We start from the raw sequence: 17,858 nt of genomic DNA, 5'->3' as shown, positions 1-17,858 counted from the left end.
TGTGTTTAAATTTTTTTGCAAATGAAATTTAGGTGAAAAAACTAGGATAAGAATTTTTTCAGATAATTGATGATTTATAATCATTTCTTCAAAAAGGAAAATTTGAACATCTGTGCTTCAGGCAATTAATTTTCTGCACTTATCTTTTACACTTTCCCTGTCTACAAATGCAGCTTTTATTAATATCTTCTAATTCAGTCTTAATATTATTTAATATTGTTTAGAATCATTGGAAAGAAAACGTATTAGGGCGTTGCGCGTCCATCGGTAATCTAGCTTCATTACCAGTAGTCGGTAATCTAGCTTCATTACCAGTAGTTGGTAATCTACCGCTCTCTTAGAATACTAAAGCTTTTCTTATTAACGCGTGTTTTAAATTCTTTGAACACCTATAAATAACATAAGTCGCTTCAAAGATAATCTCAAAATTTATCAAAAGTACAAACTCAAAACACGTTATCCCGTAATTTCCGTTTAGCTGAAAAAAAACTGACAGCCACAACATAATTAAATAAACCTTTTTTATGGTTGAGATAGTAGGGTTTCGCCTTTGAAAGTAACTCAATTAAGTTTCAGGCGGTGCAAAGTTTCTCTTTTCTATTTTTCAGTTAGAAACAAGTATTTTTTACATACTGCCCAAAATATGTCTCCCATCAACCACTCCTTTCATCCAGTATCTCACCAAGCAACTTCTATCATCAAGTATAACGACATCTCGTCAACCTCTCCTTTCATCGAGCTTAAAAACTTCTCATCAACCACTCATTTCATGACACATAAAAAAAACCTATTTCATATCAACCACTCATTCCATGGGAAACCCAAAACGTATATCACAGACTCACTTCAAGAAAAAACGCTCAAAAAATAGCCTCTCACCTATCACTCCACTCATGGACTACCGAAAAATCATATCTCACATCCAACTACTCTCTTCATGATCGAAAACAATTGCTCTCAACACTAGGTTATCTCTCCGAGTTTTGAAAATAATATATCTCACCACTAAAGTTACTCGTGGAGGTTGAAAAACCACCTCTCAACTCAAACTCACCTCCAATTTCAAATTTTAGTACCTCTCCTCTCCTGCTCATATCACAAGCTCAAAAAAGCCCTCTCTTTTACTCAGAAATTACTCAAAATTAGGAGTAGGAGATGAGAGCGCCCATCACTGCTACTGAGAGACTTACAGCTCGAGCTAGTTCGAGAATTGATTAACTACACTCGGTGCTTAATTTTGCAGCCTATCTTATTATTATTGAGTCTGTACTAAGCCTTTGACAGCGCCTCGCCAGGCGGCGCTCTACCCTGAATCTATGACCTACGTCACTCACTTCGTGACAAGCTCCAATTTCATCAAACGTATTATTTTTCCTACAAAATTTTTTATCCAAATTTAAATTCCTTATAGGATTTTAAAATTTTACTATAATTAAGTAAAAATTATAGGACCTTTCATAAAATTACAGAATAATAGACGACAGGTTCAAAAATATAGAATTTTATAGGAATTATAGGACCGCTACGCTACCCGCGCGAGCTAACTGACCTCCAATCCTCGACTATAAAAGAGTGAGAGCCACCTAGTGGCATTTCTTTAAACTAAACCTCAACCGCGACTTGCTTTAATTATATATTTAGCGGCTGATGCCAAAATTAAATTTTTTAATGATAATTTCATTTTCACATTTTCAACTTTTAGGCATATTTCGTATCAGCAAGAAGTTTCTTAATCCGTTATCTGCAAGCTGATGCATTAACACGGATTTTCAACTGTCAGTTTATAATGATCTGACGGGTCACTCGGGTGGTCGTGCACGGTGGTACTAGTGTTTCGGAATATTAGTGCATGTAGACCTTGGTTAATGGCTACAGGTTGTTCTTCAGAACTCGGTTTACCCGAATCGTCGCAACCTGACGTTGCACAAACGTGAAGTGACTGTATGCGGCATTTCAACATCTCATATCGAGAGTCTTACCATGGCAAAACAATTTGCAAAATGACTGTACTGTGATAAGTAACTAAAAACATCTTATTTGTTGTATATTATGTGCAAAAAAAGTAACTATTTTAAGTAAAATTTTCCAGTAAAGGTAAGACCTTCAAGTTTTTATATGAGCGGAGCGGCTAAATGTGCGCCTGTTTTTGTTATTATCAAGTTAAATCAACTGAATAAATTTCCCCCTTTTCCAAAATTGTATGTTTTACTTCAAAATAATTGCTAATTAGCTTGTTTATTGCCACCTTTTCCAAAATACTTGGGAAGTAATGACTTTAAATTTAAAAAAAAATTATTTTTCCTTTATTGATTTAGGCTTACAAAAATGGTGAAAGAATTAAGAAATATGGGGAAAACCTCAAAAAAATTGAGGAAACATAAGTTTCCAAGGATGCCAGGTGTCCCAGGTAACGATAAATTTTTACGTTGGAGGCCGCCGGAACAATGGCACCGAGGAAAGAAACATTTGTACAAGTGGCAAAAAAATGGGGAATTTCCCGGAAAAAAATGTGAGTTAAATACTTATTTAAACTTATCGCTGATTCCTAACGTTTTTTTTTTGGAGGGGGTTTCAATGTGAATTGGGCTCTTACGTCCGCGACAAAGATGCGATTATTTAGGTTTCAGTATGTGAATAATCAGGGAAGGAAATGAGGTTTACTTGGGAGGTGACGGAAGGGGTGTGGGGGTCAAGTCACCTCCGGCGGACACGGGGCAGTCGGCACCTATAGGGTAGGATCGCCGACATGTGTCGTATGCCCTTAAACCCAGAAGCCTGGCTTACAGGAGTGCGCCACACTCCCGGCTATTCCTAACGTTTCTCGGCGCAACTGTTATTGATTAAAATCTAACTTCTGCTATAAGTTAATGGTAATGAAGTTTTATTTTTTAAAAAAGTGGCGAAAAAAAAGAAGAAATTAATGAAAAGGAACAGCCAGGCCCAAGCTCTGATATGGAACTAGACCCATGAATTTCCCCATATATTTTGGTGCGTTTTTCAGGTTTTTTCCCGTAAGTGGAATAATGACAAAATTGCTAGGCCTAACTTCAATTTCAAAATTTTCCAGCAAAAGTGAACAAAATTTTCGAACAAAGTAAACTTCATTGGTTTGTACAAGAAAAGGCTCGCTTGGAATGCTTTAAAGGGAATGCAACCACTAAAGCCTTAAGGGGACCGTCCATAAACTACGTCACGCGAAAAAGAGCATTTTCTGACCCCCCCCCCGTCCCCCCAGATCACACTTCGTCACGCTTTTCTCAGACCCCTCCCCTAAAAACCACGTCACATTTCTTTAACCCCCCCCCCCTCCGCACTATGATTTGTCTTAATTTACAAATTTAATTTGAATAATTTCTTGAGTTATATGCCGCCCCCTCAGAAATGTTTTGCTCGGCTGAAAATTCGAAGTTCTCTTCCGTTTTAAGCTTTTTCCCTCTGATTGACCTTTAGAATTTTAATGTCTGGATGTGCTTTTTATAAGCTTCAAAAAAGTTCCATAAAGCTCAGTTAAAGGGGTACATTTTTTGGTTTCGACACTGTCACCGAAAACAGACTAATCGGGCTTGAGATTTAGAAAATTTGCCAAAGAAACGAAACTATTTCAATCGGCAGGAGGATTTGATTCATCCTCACAAATAATAGGGGCGAATAAACAGACATAAGAGAGTTTACGCTGTTAATTTTAAATGCGCTATTTAAATTCGCTATAAAAAGGTGTAAATAGTAGATAATTGCTTAAATTTTCTACTATTTAAGCGATGATGGAATAACAATTTTGGTAACTATTGTAACGGTGTACTATGCTGTCTTTCTTCTTCTTCTATAACATAAGAGAGCCAATCGGCCTCTTACTGACTTCGTAACAAAATCAATGCTAAATGTGACGTTACGCATCCAAGAACCCCTCCCTCCCCCTTGTCACGGACCGTCACAAATTTAGAAACCCCCTCCCCCCCATAAGAGTGTGACGTAGTTTATGGACGGTCCCTAATACTCATTAGACATAATCCACCATTAAAAATAATACCCTGAAATTAAATATTATCATTAATAACTATTTAAACCTAATATTTATTAAGAATAGGGACTTGGCAGTACTACGTCATGCAACGTCAGGCTACCTTCCATTAGTGCTAAAAAACATACCAGGAGGAGGGGCTTATATAGCTTTCATTCTGTTAAAAAAACATACCATAATGGCGCTGGGGGCGGAGTTAAGCCCAAATTACCAAGTCCCTATTCTTTGTTTTTATTTATTTATTTAAATTAAAAACAATACCAGTACTGTTCTGCCGGCATCATTGCAAGTTTTCATTTAAAATGTATTGGACAAAAACATCAAAGTGACAGAAGTAATACAACTAAAGTTTGTAAGAAGAAAGAATAGTTCTTGGTAATTTCCTAAGAATGCCCCATATTTTCCCTTATATTTCGGTTGACAATGAAATAATGTTGTCGCAACACATGCAATATTTCCAATCTGAAGTTCAGAATTGATTTTTATAACTTTAATTTCAACTTAAATGATCAAAATGTCGTTTACTTACCAACTGTAATACATTTAAAATGTCGGTAGACGTGAAAATATAGGAACAATTCGATTTGTAAACAATAATATCACGTGATAAAAATGGTTCGTTCTCGTGGTTTTTAGGCGCCATTTTCAATTTAATGGGGGGAAATAAGTTAACACCTTTCTGCTGGCATTAATTAAGAAAATCCCGTCAGGGATTTTCTATTTATACTCAATCTGAAATCCTAATGTTAAACTCTATGGAGCTTAACATTATGAGGTGGAATAATTTTCGCGACCAAGGGGGTACACTTTTTTCACAGCCTAACTTTACAGCACTAGCAAAGGCTGAAAAGGTATAGTATCTCATTTCTCGTAGTGTAAGGTTAACTTGGCGTTTTTTTATAGGTTTTGAAAAAAAAAAATTTTTAAACCACGCGCTAGCTCACGCGCCAGCACGCGCTGCATTTCAATAAAAGTTTCAATTCAAATCTCGCGCTTAATTTCACCATTTTGATTCCCTAATTAAGTTCACGTGATTTTTTTAAAACTTTTTGGGCCTATTTTTTGTCTTTCTAAGCCTAGGTTAAATGATCACAAAGAAATAGTTGGAGAATTTTTATAATTTTCACATGGTTTCAACGAATATTTAGCATAGTGAGTTTTTATACAGTGCATAGTATTATCACGAATGGCTAAAAGTGCGCCTCTTTTTATGGTCAAAAGAAACTAAAAATAATAATTTTTTGGAAAAGGTGGCAATAAACAAGCTAATTAGCCATAATTTGGAAAGGTATCAATAATTAAGGGTAAAAACATATTCTATTTAGTAAAATTTTGGAAAAGGGGAAATTTATTCAATTGATAAAACTTGATAATAACAAAAACAGGCGCACATTTAGCCGCTCATGTATTATCCGACCATTCCAATTTCCAAATGTAAGTTACGATTTAGTGAAATACTATATAATTAGTCATAAAAATTGGACGATTGAGTTTGACAATTCCAGAACTAATTTATTCCCAAATAAAGTTTCTCCCCAAAAAGGGACCCTCATCAATTACCGCATTGGACGTACAAAATTGACGATGGAGAAAGCACCTCTTGGTCTCGTCCGCTGCTGGTATTAGAGTACGGTGAATTTGGTAGGCTCTCTACATGGTCACGACGGACCTCTTGGGTTCTTCCACTACTGGTTCATTATTTCGGACACTAGGGGGTCACTGGTCCCAAGGAGTAGTTTAAAAAATATTCTTATTTCCCAGACCTCGTTGTTACTACCAATAAGTCCCAATTTCGACGCAAACTGTCTGATTATTTTAAGTCTCTTCCTTAGCTAAGTTTTTAAATCGTTTTGTTCACCCTGCTTTTCTCTCCCCCCTCACACTGGGCCCCCTACATCCAATTTTTACCTCTCCGAGTGACGTATGTCACGGAGAGGTTCTGTAACGATCGTGTGTGTCTGTGTGTCTGTGTGTCTGTTGTTACACCCACGTGACCGCGTTCGCAGTTTCCAAATCGGAGCAAACGTGTTCGCCATTTCCGAACTGCTTTCACAGTCACGGAAATGGCTACTCTACTTGAGTTCTCACACCACCATCTTCTGGTCTTTGTCCATCCCACACGGACACCAGTCTGTACTTACTGGCTTCTAATCACCACCAACTTATGGCCTTCGTCCATCCCAGATGGACACCAGTCTGTACTTACTGGCTTCTAATCACCACCAACTTATGGCCTTCACCCATCCCAAATGGACACCAGTCTGTACATACTGACTTCTAACCACCACCATCTTCTGGTCATTGTCCATCCCACATGGGCACCAGTCTGTACTTATTGGCTTCTAACACCACCATCTTCTGTTCATTGTCCATCCCACATGGACACCAGTCTGTACACACTGGCTTCTAACACCACCATCTTCTGGTCTTTGTTTTTGTCCATCCCACATGGACACCAGTCTGTACACCTGGCTTCTACACCACCATCTTCTGGTCTATGTTTTTGTCCATTCCACATGGACACCAGTCTGCACACCTGGTTTCTACTCCATCGTCATTGTTGGGTTTAAGACATTCGCGGCGATCAGCTAGGGTTACGAGAAACGTCTAGCCTCCCTAGGGTGGGTTGTCCACGATAGGTTTTCGCAATTGCGGTTGTTCTTGCTCTTAACTGTAGTTCGACACCCTTATATACTACCTATTTGATTAAGGCGAAGCAACCGGCGTATGCTTCATTTCAAACGCCAATATTAGTCAAGTCTCTCAAGAATGTTTAATTGTTCTTTTTTAAAACGATGTAACGTTCAATAAGGCGAATAACAAACGAAGAAAATATTAATTATATTTATCTTATAATTTAAGATAATCTTGTTTCTCAATTCAAAATTAATACGGAAAGAGTTAAAAAGCAGTCTATGTTTTTACCTCTCCGAGTGACGATGACGTCACGGAGAGGTATTACACCGGCCGTGTCTGTCTGTCTGTCTGTCTGTGTGTTTGTCTGTGTGTCTGTCTGTCTGTCAGACCCCACGTGACCGCGTTCGCAGTTTACAAATCGGAGCAAACAAAGACCCGATTTCCGGAACGCGTTCGCGGTTCACGGAAATTTGGCCATTCATCTACCAACACCAGTCTTTACTAACTGGCTTCTAAGCACCACAATATGCTAGTCTTTGTCCATCCCACATGGACACTAGCCTGTACTTGCTGGCTCGGAAGCACCACCATCTTCTGTTCTTCGTCAATCCCACATTGACACCAGCCTGTACTTGCTGGCTCGTAAGCACCACCATCTTCTGTTCTTCGTCAATCCCACATTGACACCAGCTTCTATGCACCACCATCTTCAGGTCTTTGTCCATTCCGGCTTCTTCTCCATCGTTATCGTTCGGTTTTAAGATATACGCGGCGATCGGCTAGGGTTACGAGAAACGTCTAGCCTCCCAATGGTAGGGCTTCCACCAAAGGTTCACGCGAATGCGTTTTTATCTATTATTATAATGGAAACGAATTGTATATATACCCCAAAATTTGAAGAAAGCGGGCAAGAGGGGTACCCTTCACTTTAAACGTCAATATTAGCAAAGTTTCGAAAGATAATTGGAACAACTTTATTTTAAACGATTTAACTATTTTTAAAGTTATTTACTGGCGATTAAAATAATTAATATCATTTATATTTAATTAATTATTTAAGAAAAACTTATTTCTATGTAATGACACAAGTGAGAGTTTATATAGAACGAGTAATGAAGATTGCATCCGAATCAAAACACTACACGCATATCAAAGTTAATATAAAGCGAGTAGGATGATAAGATCTCTTACAAAACGATAACATTTCCTTTTTGCAGAATATTAAATGGAAATATTTTAAATATTTTTCGGCATTACGATTCTTTAAGTAGTTGTGTAGCTATAAAGCTGTGTTTCATCTTAATATTCCAAGAACATCTTTAGATATTAACATTTCAAATTTGGTGTTTACTTTTTAATTCAGCTTTACTACATTTATATATAGTGTAATCGCATTTTTTTATATTCGTTAGATAATATGGATGTTAATTCTTCATCTATCCAAAAGTGTTGAATCGATTGGGTCTGTGAAATAAGATACCCTAGATTTAAACTAGAATTGACCTTGTTTCGCCTCCTCTTATAGGAGGTGTTAACGGTTCAGAGTGAGCCGAAAGTTAAATACACCCTTCAGTGATACAATTTAGGTCGTCATTAGAATTATTGAGGATACAAAGGAAATTGTTAAACGCTTAAGCCTTTGCTAAAGAGCTTGGCAATATTTCGCCAATTTGAACTATGTATTTCCGGTTTTTCTCATTGGCTGGTGGACCTGTGTTTAGAAAGTAAATTCGTCTCGGCTCGGAGAGGTTCATTTTGGTTTCCCAACTTGTTGTTTGTGTGTGTCCGTCCGTTGTTACAGTAGTGCGCTGCGTTAGAAGTTCGTTTTGTTTTGATGTGTAAAGGAATCCTACAGAACCATAATATTCCCTTTATCCTTAATATAAAGTGAATATGTGGAAATATTTTTCGTAACTATGATGCATTTAGTACTTTTGTAGCTTTAAAGCTCTATTTCATTTTGATTTTCCAAAGAATTTTTTTAATATTATTATTTAAAATGGATGTTTATATATTACTTAAGCTATACTACATCTGTTTATAGCATAATCCTTTCTAAAGTGAATACAAGTTCAACGCTACTATGTTGGTCAAAAAAACTTTTATTTGTCAAAAGGCCTAGTGAACCGAAAACTAAAAGCTTGGGTTTGTTTTTCGTTTCTGTTATGCAGAGACATTAACGGTTCAGAGTGAGCCGAAAGTTAAATACACTTTTAAACAAATAGGCTTAGATTTTAAAATCTATGGTGGTAATCTGGGCCGCGTTCAGCAGAGCCCAGTGCTGTTAGCAGTGTTCTGCATAACGGGATTCTGTTTTTGAATTTTGACGTCACGGTGCTTAGCGCTGAGCTAGCGCGGTCTTCAAAGAAAATAGTCGGCTCTTTGGATAACGTGACGTAAAACGCGTAGTTCTCAGCTTGGCGAAAAAACCATGGAGGAATTAATACAAATAGCTATATGGGACTATAGCTATTTAAATGGCGTGCTTTGTATACTGCTTTAATATTTCATAAATTTTAACTTAAAAAACATTTCCATATCTGGGTAAATAAGTTTGTAAGTAGTCGTCTTGACTCGGAGAGGTAATATTTTGGTTTTCCCAACTTGTTACTTAATTGTTTTCTTTAAAAAAGTCTGTTATCTCTCATAGAAAACGCCTAATATTATCGCTGCTCATGCTTAAACCACTCAGATGGCTCTTTGGGCAATTGTATTGACTAGACATGGCTGAAAATCTATATCTATATAAATCAAAGTCCTGACTGACTGACTGACTGACTGAATGACAGACTGACTGATAATCAACGCCCAGCCCAAACCGCTTGCCCTAGAAGGCTGAAAATTTGCAGGAACGTTACTCATAAGTAGTAGGCGCGTACTAAGAAAGATTTTTTCAATCCGCCGCCATCTTAAAAAATGGCGCCCAGAAATGTAAAAAATATTCTCTATGCATTTAAGTACACGCGTTTCAACCGATTTCACAAATATTTAGTACACTGGTTTGCTTTAACCTATAGACGGGCTGAATGGTCTTTCGGGTTCGATTTTTCGCTATCTTTTAAAATGGCGCCCAGAAATGTAAGAAAATATTCTCTATGCAATAAAGTCCGCGCGTTTTAAACGATTTCACAAATATTTAGTACAATGGTTTCCTTTAACCTATAGACAGGTTGAATGGTATTTTGGGTTCGATTTGTTGCCATCTTTTTAAATGGCGGCCAAAAACTTAAAAACCCATCTTTATGGAATAATGTCCGCGTGAAAAGTAATAAAAAATATCCCGACGGGCTGACGGACTGTGCCGAGTGCCTTCGCTCCTAGGGTGCTACAAAAATATTAGTCATCAGTAAAATCTACACATTCTTTATATCATTTTAGATGGAAGTTCTTATTACACGCGAGCGACGCCGCGGGTAATGGCTAGTTTTTTATATAGTTTAACAGTCGCGCCGTATCGCAAGTGGCTTCTGATATGCTCCTGCTTCTGTGTGATCACGCTAAGTACCTGTTGAAACATTATCCCGAAATTCCAAATAAAATTATCGAGGTATTGTCATGTGATAATAAATTAACTTTAATTAGATGCAGTTGGTAATTAGGTATTTTCAAGGTGGTTGCCGGGACTTTGATGACGTTAATGCCTGGTCCAGATGCACCTCTTTCAGATGAAGAAAAAAGGGTAATGGAAAAATTGAATTGGATTGCCGACTAGAGAGAGAGGGAGTGTTATAATGCCAAATTTCATATAATTGGGACTATTTCAGCTTCTTCTGGCACTGATATTTTGTTTGGGAGAATGGTGCATAAATGTTCAGTCATCTTTACTGTCAAATAATAGTACAGAAAAGGAACTACTATCATTGGTGTTTAGTGTAAGAGACTTTTAAAGTTTGGGAAACGAGATTGGAAGTATTGCGAAGTACGTTAAGGGATAAAGGAAACATTTCGGATGCTTGCAGGTTCTAAATTCTATAATATCTGGAAGTAATGATGAAACTGATCGCGATTAGAAACTATTGAATTAGAAACAGCAACGGTTCACGCCATTTTGAATCAAAGAAATAACGAAATGTCCCATATAGACAAACATTCTAAGAGTTCTAGTTTTGTTGCCAAACCAGTTCAACCTCCTTCTGTTAAAACCCCCGAATCTGATTTTCAATATTGCCGAATTTTGCTCAATCAATTGTGCTTCTTATCGTGGGAGAAAAGGCCGCAGATAGATTTACTGTTGAAAAATGAAAAGCTCATCAGAGAGTTACGAAATTTGGATAATCAAAAATGGTATGTTAAGCTTGAATGTCTTTGAACCTTTAGAGATTACATCGAGACGGGGCTCGAGATTACTTCGTGGCGCCCCTAAAGATTACTTGCTTTTTATTTTCAGTCGAGAAACGCACAAAATTGCTGTTATTTATGTGGCTAAGGGACAAGAGGATAAAAACTCTTTGCATTTAAACACTGGCGGAAGTTTGGCCTTTGAGCAGTTTGTCTCTGGGCTCGGATGGGAAGTAGATTTGGATTCCCACCACGTCTCCCATTCCTCTAATCTCAGAGTCTCTACGCCTAGTAACGAAAGTCTGTCCAATAAAAGTTCTCCGCAGCCTCCTGCCAGAGCGCATAGAGGTATTAACGTAATTAACACTGGTTTGAGGAATTTTCTAGACAAACTTCAAGCTTAGTTTCCATTATCAAGCACAAACGCACGTTATTTGAACTTAGTTTTACTTTTTTAATCCACTGGGAGCTTTAACATGAGATGTGGACAGGTTAAAAAGAAACATTAGTAGCACTAGGAATTTTTCATCTCAAGCTCTGTAACCTGTGACAAACCTATGGAACAAATCTTATCAAATTATGCTACGCGTCATAATAATTGACACCATAGGACATGAATAGGATAGAAGCAGATTACTTTTCTGTAATTGTAATTATTCTGTCCGATTTTCAGAGCGACCTTTATCAGCCTCTCAAAGTCACAGTTCCTCTACTCTGTCTCAGCACTGACATTTAGGTGATTGCATCGTCGGATGATGCAAATCCGTTCATAAACTTTAAGCACTTTTATTTAACCCAGATTAATAATGAAAAAGAACTGAAATTCATTTATTGAATAAATCGTACATAAAGATATCTATTTAGAAAGTACCGAGAGGACGAACGAAATCTGCCGCAAGAATATAGGGTCTAGATGAAATCTATGCATTGCATGCACATGTTGAGAAAATCATTTGTAATTTATTAAATTAAGAAAACAAACGTAAAATTAAAATACGCCCATTGGTTCAGGATTAATTGAAGGAAAGGTAGGATGAAATACACGTTATGACTTTATTACGCACTTTTTATTACGTCATACCATTTCGCAAGGAACTATACTATACTGGTTGTTGGTATCGCGTCATAGAAAAAAGGGGTTCATTTAATAACACTTTGCTTACTGATGGCGCTGTTATTAAAATTAAAGAAGCTGGTGCCTTCTTCATTTAAATGTTTGCTAAACAATAGAGTAATTTCGGTAGAGAGGGGGAGTGAACTGTTAATCCCCTGAGTTGGGGGTAACTTTGTAATAGAGAATACTAATCGCGCCCGGAAGGGGGATATCACTAAGGTAAGAGATAGACGGTTATGACGTTGCCATAAATGGTGAAGAAATTACTCTATAGATACTTTGAATACTGTGATTTCCTTCTATGGGTGAGGTGGGTTAATGATTAGAGAAGGCAGTGATAGAGATCACTGTATGCCATGGTTTCTGGTCTTGGCAAATCCGCCACTAAGAGATGCTGGTCTACAAGGAATATCAATTAAAGGGACTGCAAAGTAAGCAGTGGTGGTTAGATAAAAATTATTTGGAAAACGTCACAGGCAACACGTGCTAAGATGTGGAGTCCTTGGTTTTTCTCGAGATTGTAGTGCTAGTTTTTGAAATGAAACGAACCAAGTTTCTTTATACTACGCCTCTCAAAGTCCTTGGTTACGTGCCCCTGACATGTTTCAAACAATTCTTCCCATCCGCCGTTGCTTTCTTTTGAGTACCTTTTAGTAAAGGATACATGTTCATGGCAAATAACCTTTAGACCCATATTTATGGAGATTATTGTAAGCTTTCGTTTGTGCCAGCCCCTCCCCCCCTCTATTGCCGCTTTGGTTAGTTCTGGACTGGGCAACTGACTATAGTTCCAAAATTTACGAATTAACAACAATTGGCGCACAATGTTTCTTAACTGCAATCTGTAGGATAAAATAAAATCAACTTTTAAGGGATACTAGATTTTGTGGCCATAGGGATGAAATTCTTTGGGAAAGGTCACCATAGGATGGTAAAGAAGACATGCCCCTAAATTACGTTTTTCAAATCATCCTGCTTATTGGTCTATTTGTTGTTTTGTTCTTAATTAATTTAAAAATAGCCATAATTAAGCCGTGGTAAGAGAGAGAGAGGAAATAACTATGAAAGACTATGTTTTGAAATTCGCCAAAAAAAAATAAAGTAGGCCTAAACATAATTCAAGACAAATATTTGACAAATTGGAACCTGTACATACGCCAGTACTTCTAAATTAAGCAAGAATGATTCTGGAATTCTGAGGCTTGTAAATATTAAAGTAAACACGGTTTTCCCATCATCTAAACTTCAAATAATTGTAAATTGTTTATGAAACGCGGAATATTTTGAAAAGAGAATGTTTAAAAATGATTGCTTTATATTTCAGTGGATATTTAGAAATTTACACTGGTTAATTTATATATTATTATTTTATTTCATTGTTAAACCCATCCCCTCCCTTTGTAAATAACTAAATAGTATAGTTAACGAAGATATTTTAGGGCTTGGTATATTATGGCTTTAACAGTATTGTTAGTGAGAAGTTACCTAACAAGAAAGAGGCGACGAAGCGATTATAAAAAGTGCCTGCAATGTTTTTCCTAATCTGAAACTGAAAACTGTTGGTAAAGTGCTAAGCCTTGGCCATTATGAAAATTAATGTAACGGTTGAAAGTAAACTACTAACATTTTAAATCGTGAGAATTGATGATGCTGGTTTTTCACTGCTGTTGGAATTAAATTAATGCGGTAGTTGATCAATTTACAAGCATAATTAGCCTCCCGCGTGACAAGAGCTTTAGCTTTAAAAACAAACCGACAGAAATCCTCTGACGTCACTCAAACTAAGCCCCTCCCATCCCTGAATATGTAGTTTAACTAGTCAATGCAGATATATATTCATGTTAATTAATAAATTCATGCATGCACTTACTGTTTGGAGGATAAAATTAGGGAACTATGGCCACGAGTCAGAGAAGAAAGGCTGTTAAACGATTTCGATGCTGAAGATTTGATGGTACAATACTGGATTTATAAACTAGATGGACACTTGCAGGACATATCAGTTACCTTACTAGACCGTGTATTTAAAAGTGATGACGCGTCTATTGATGTCAAGTTTTTTCTTAGGATTATTTATAATTTTTGTAATGTAGATACAGTGAAATTTCTATTTAATATGTTAAATGACGAAGAAAAATTGAGGCCCTGACGATTTTCAAATCATTTCATGTAAAAGATTATTTGTTCTGCGACGAATCGGTGTTTGCTTATCTGTTGAGTCAATTAAATGTTATGGAAATGTGTGATGTGATATCTAGATACGATAATCCAACGTTATTCACGAAAATTCGTTACTTTGGCCAAATACTTTGTTCGTAAAGGCATTTGACCACCACGTATGCAAGATGAAAGGCAAAATGGAAGCCACAAATGGGAATGATTTGTTAAAGCAAGCTGAAGGATCATTCGGGTTTGTCAGATGTTACAACAATATGATTTTGTTTAGATATTGTTGGACCAGATTCCCAAAGGAAGCTTTAAATGAAGCTATGCTAGATCGTACTTCAACAGGGTGGCGCGGAATCTTTGTTCAACTGATTAGCAATAATGACGATGTATCAATTAAAATGGTAATTGATAGCATTGAACCCCGGGTTTACGCCCAATACTTGTTATCTTTTGATGGTACTTTCATTATCTCACGGTTGGCTAATTACGATGCCAATCTTTTGAAATTTTTCCTCGCTCAAACTGTTGTCAGTAAGAATTTATAGCCGAAAGGCTCCTTAAGAAATCAAAGAAGGTTTTTTTCTTAAACCACTTGCTGATATTTTAATTCAGCTTTTTCCGCATTGGAATCTTAATTGCATTGATTAGCTTCTTAAACTGTTAATGTTTTGTGTTTTTTCAAAGCTTTTTTATTTTTTTCCAATTTACAGTTTATCTCACTTTATTTTTCTAAACATGTTAATTTTCATCGAATTTCGGTCTCAAGAATTGTCTTTCAAAAACTGCTCAGGTTTAAATATTAATTTAATATTGCATGCAGTTGTAGTTAATTCCTTATATAAAGACTGTTTAAGGATTAATTACACTTGGTTTGATTACTTTTATTATCGGGTTTTTGGTAAAAGGTTTTTACCAATTTAATGAATCCTTTCTTGTAACAACAAAGTTCCCAATTAATTTTACTTATCCTACATACAAAATCTACGCAATTTTAAATAAGTACTTTAGAATTGCAATTGCGGTTGTAACATTCTTTCAGTAATTTTAATCTGTATTTTTTAAAGACGAAAAAATAAAAGATTGTTATCTTCGAAAGATGACTCGTTTTGTATTTTAAACTAAAGCCGCGTTTACACGAGACACTTTGAAACCGTTTTAAACCGTTTTGGAATGTACAAAAAAGAATTTTAAGTTGATAAAAACCAGAGATCTTTCACGAGAAAATGCAAATACTATTTTTTAAAAAGTGTTAGGCCTTTCCAAAACGGTTGAAAACGGTTCCAAAGTTAAGTGTCTCGTGTAAACGCGGCTCAAGTAGTCGTAACGTGAGTTTTGCCGTAAATATCGAGATGAATTGAGTCAATACGAGGATAATATGAATGAATTCATGTTTTATTTTGTTATGCCTACATGAATTCACGGTGTTTTGCTTTTGCGTTTAAACAATTCATATTAGCAAAAATAATGGTATTTCGTATTGTAAAAAATTTTATATTTTTTTGATATTAGCTTTTAACTCATACAAATTTTTTTATGGTTTTTAGGTTAGGTGCATTTCAACAATATCGAGAAGACTCACTGGATTTGGTGTAGATTCAAAATCCAGTGAACATTACTCGCTTTTGAGAACTTTGAAGAGTTGATATATCCAGTATTACTGCGTACGATTTAAGTTCATTTATTGAAATAGTTCACTTGTGTTGAAATTCTTATTGAATAACTCAAACTGCCTATGATTTCTTTGCAACGTCAAGCCCTGACTAATTTCGCCTCGTCAGTTTGGGTTAGGGCAAATAAACAATCCTTACGATCTGTTCTGGAAGAAATTAAATATAACTCCAGCCACAACTCAATGAACCACCAAGCAATTGCCGAGCTAAATCGCTCCAACATACCAACACTGTTTAAAGAAATGACCATGATAATATTGACTGATGTAGGACATGAAATAATTAAGTGGCTTAAAGTAATGCAATTCGAGGTCACCGACACTACCCTGGAACACCAAGTCGCCAATTTGAGTTAGACGGTTGAAGGCTCATTGAATCGACCCAAGATGGCCAGATTACTACTAGAGAATCAAAGTGACCTCGATTTGTCATTCAGTTTTAAAATGGCATGCAATTACTGTTTGGAGGATAAAGTTAGGGAACTGTGGCCAAGAATCAGAGAAAAACTGCAGTATTATGATAGTTTAAAATTTATGGAATGGATTTATAAAATAGACGGACAATTGCTAGACATAAATTCATTTGTAGAAAAAGCTGTGTTAGATCGTGATGGACGTCTATCGATGTCAAGTTTTTCCTTAGGGTTGCTTCTGATTATTATAATATTGAAACAGTGAAGTTTCTGTTTAACAGTTTAAGTGACGAAGATAAAATTGAGGCCTTGAATATTTTCAAATCATGGCCTGTAAACGGTTCTTATGACCTCTGCGAGCAAACGGTGTTTGCTTATCTGTTCAGTCAATAAAATTTTATGGAAATGTGCGATGTCATATCTAGGTTCAATATTCTAACGTTATTCACGAATATTCATTGCTTTGCATGGCCAAATACTGAGTTTGTAAAGGCATTTGACCACCACGTATGCAAGATGAAAGGCACAATGCCAGCTACAAATGACAATGATTTGTTAAAACTAGCTGATGGATCCTTAGGGTATGTCAGTCGTTACAACCATAAAATTTTGTTCAGATATTGTTGGACTAGATTCCCAAAAGAAGAATTAAATAAAGCTATGTATGATCCTGATTTAACGAGGTTGCACGAAATCTTTGTTCAACTGATAAGCAATAATGACGATGTATCAATTAAAATGGTAATTGATAGCATTGAACCCCGGGGTTACGCCCACGACTTGTTATTTGGTGTTTGTGTTTGCCATTTCACCGCCTTGAAACTTTAACTTGATATATTTCAATAAATATAACACTATATTTATTAAAAACTTCTCTGGCGGGTCTAATTTTCGTTTAATTATGTGTCTCGGTTGAAATTCTATACTTAAGATACCTTTTTAATTTATATTTTTGATGTTAGTTTCGACCAAGGCTTAAGTTGCCTTACTTAGGCCATGGATTTATAATAGAAGCTTACGCTTCATGGATATTTCCCTGTAGCCTTCAGTAAGGCATTTTGATTTTAAACACATTTATGTCACAAAAATTCGCGCGGGTGGGGACTGGGGGGCTGATGACGTAGAAATTGAGGCAAACTTTTTTCTTTTGGCGCGCAGGCGCTATTCAAAATTAGAACACGATCACGTGAAAAACTTCAACCCCCCCCTCTGAATTTGCCTCAAATTCTTCGTCACAAACACGCGTGCCAGGCTGGTACTATTTCAGACGAGGAATAAATGTTGTGCGCGTTTTAAGGTGAGTCAAATATCCAGGAAGCGTAAGCTTCTATTATAAATCCATGCTTAGGCAGACTATTGAGTGAGTCTATGCAATGGGTGATTGTAAAAGCTGGAAGGATAGATGGATCAGTGTTGGAAATAAGGACATTTTTAAAACTGTACCTGTGGCCTAGGTATTTTAATTAAAATAACTGTCCACGGTGCCAATCACTGTAAACGTACAAGGGCAGTGCACGCAATGTCATGGATAATTGCAATCGTAAAGTGGACTGTAAAAGA

At 36.5% G+C, this 17,858-nt stretch overlaps 1 protein-coding gene and 1 long non-coding RNA gene across 2 annotated transcripts; both read left to right on the top strand.

Annotated features, from left to right (window-relative positions):
- Positions 1-10,085: 10,085 nt before the first annotated feature.
- On the top strand, positions 10,086-10,714 carry LOC149656071 (ral GTPase-activating protein subunit alpha-1-like). The gene is made up of 4 exons (XM_089844775.1): positions 10,086-10,202; positions 10,266-10,334; positions 10,420-10,527; positions 10,615-10,714. Exons 1-4 carry the CDS (start codon positions 10,128-10,130, stop codon positions 10,663-10,665), a joined length of 303 nt encoding a protein of 100 aa, XP_089700901.1. The 5' UTR covers positions 10,086-10,127; the 3' UTR covers positions 10,666-10,714.
- A 457-nt stretch (positions 10,715-11,171) lies between these two features.
- Positions 11,172-11,927, top strand: LOC149656070 (uncharacterized). Its single transcript, XR_016370009.1, has 2 exons — positions 11,172-11,281; positions 11,607-11,927. It is a non-coding gene; the product is annotated as an uncharacterized LOC149656070 (long non-coding RNA).
- The last annotated feature ends 5,931 nt before the right edge of the window (positions 11,928-17,858 follow it).

This window comes from Phalangium opilio, unplaced genomic scaffold, assembly GCF_054372755.1.
Source record: "Phalangium opilio isolate 3A_F unplaced genomic scaffold, DU_Popi_V2 ptg000077l_1, whole genome shotgun sequence".
Taxonomy (NCBI): domain Eukaryota; kingdom Metazoa; phylum Arthropoda; class Arachnida; order Opiliones; family Phalangiidae; genus Phalangium; species Phalangium opilio.
This window is presented reverse-complemented; position numbering and strand designations above follow the sequence as displayed.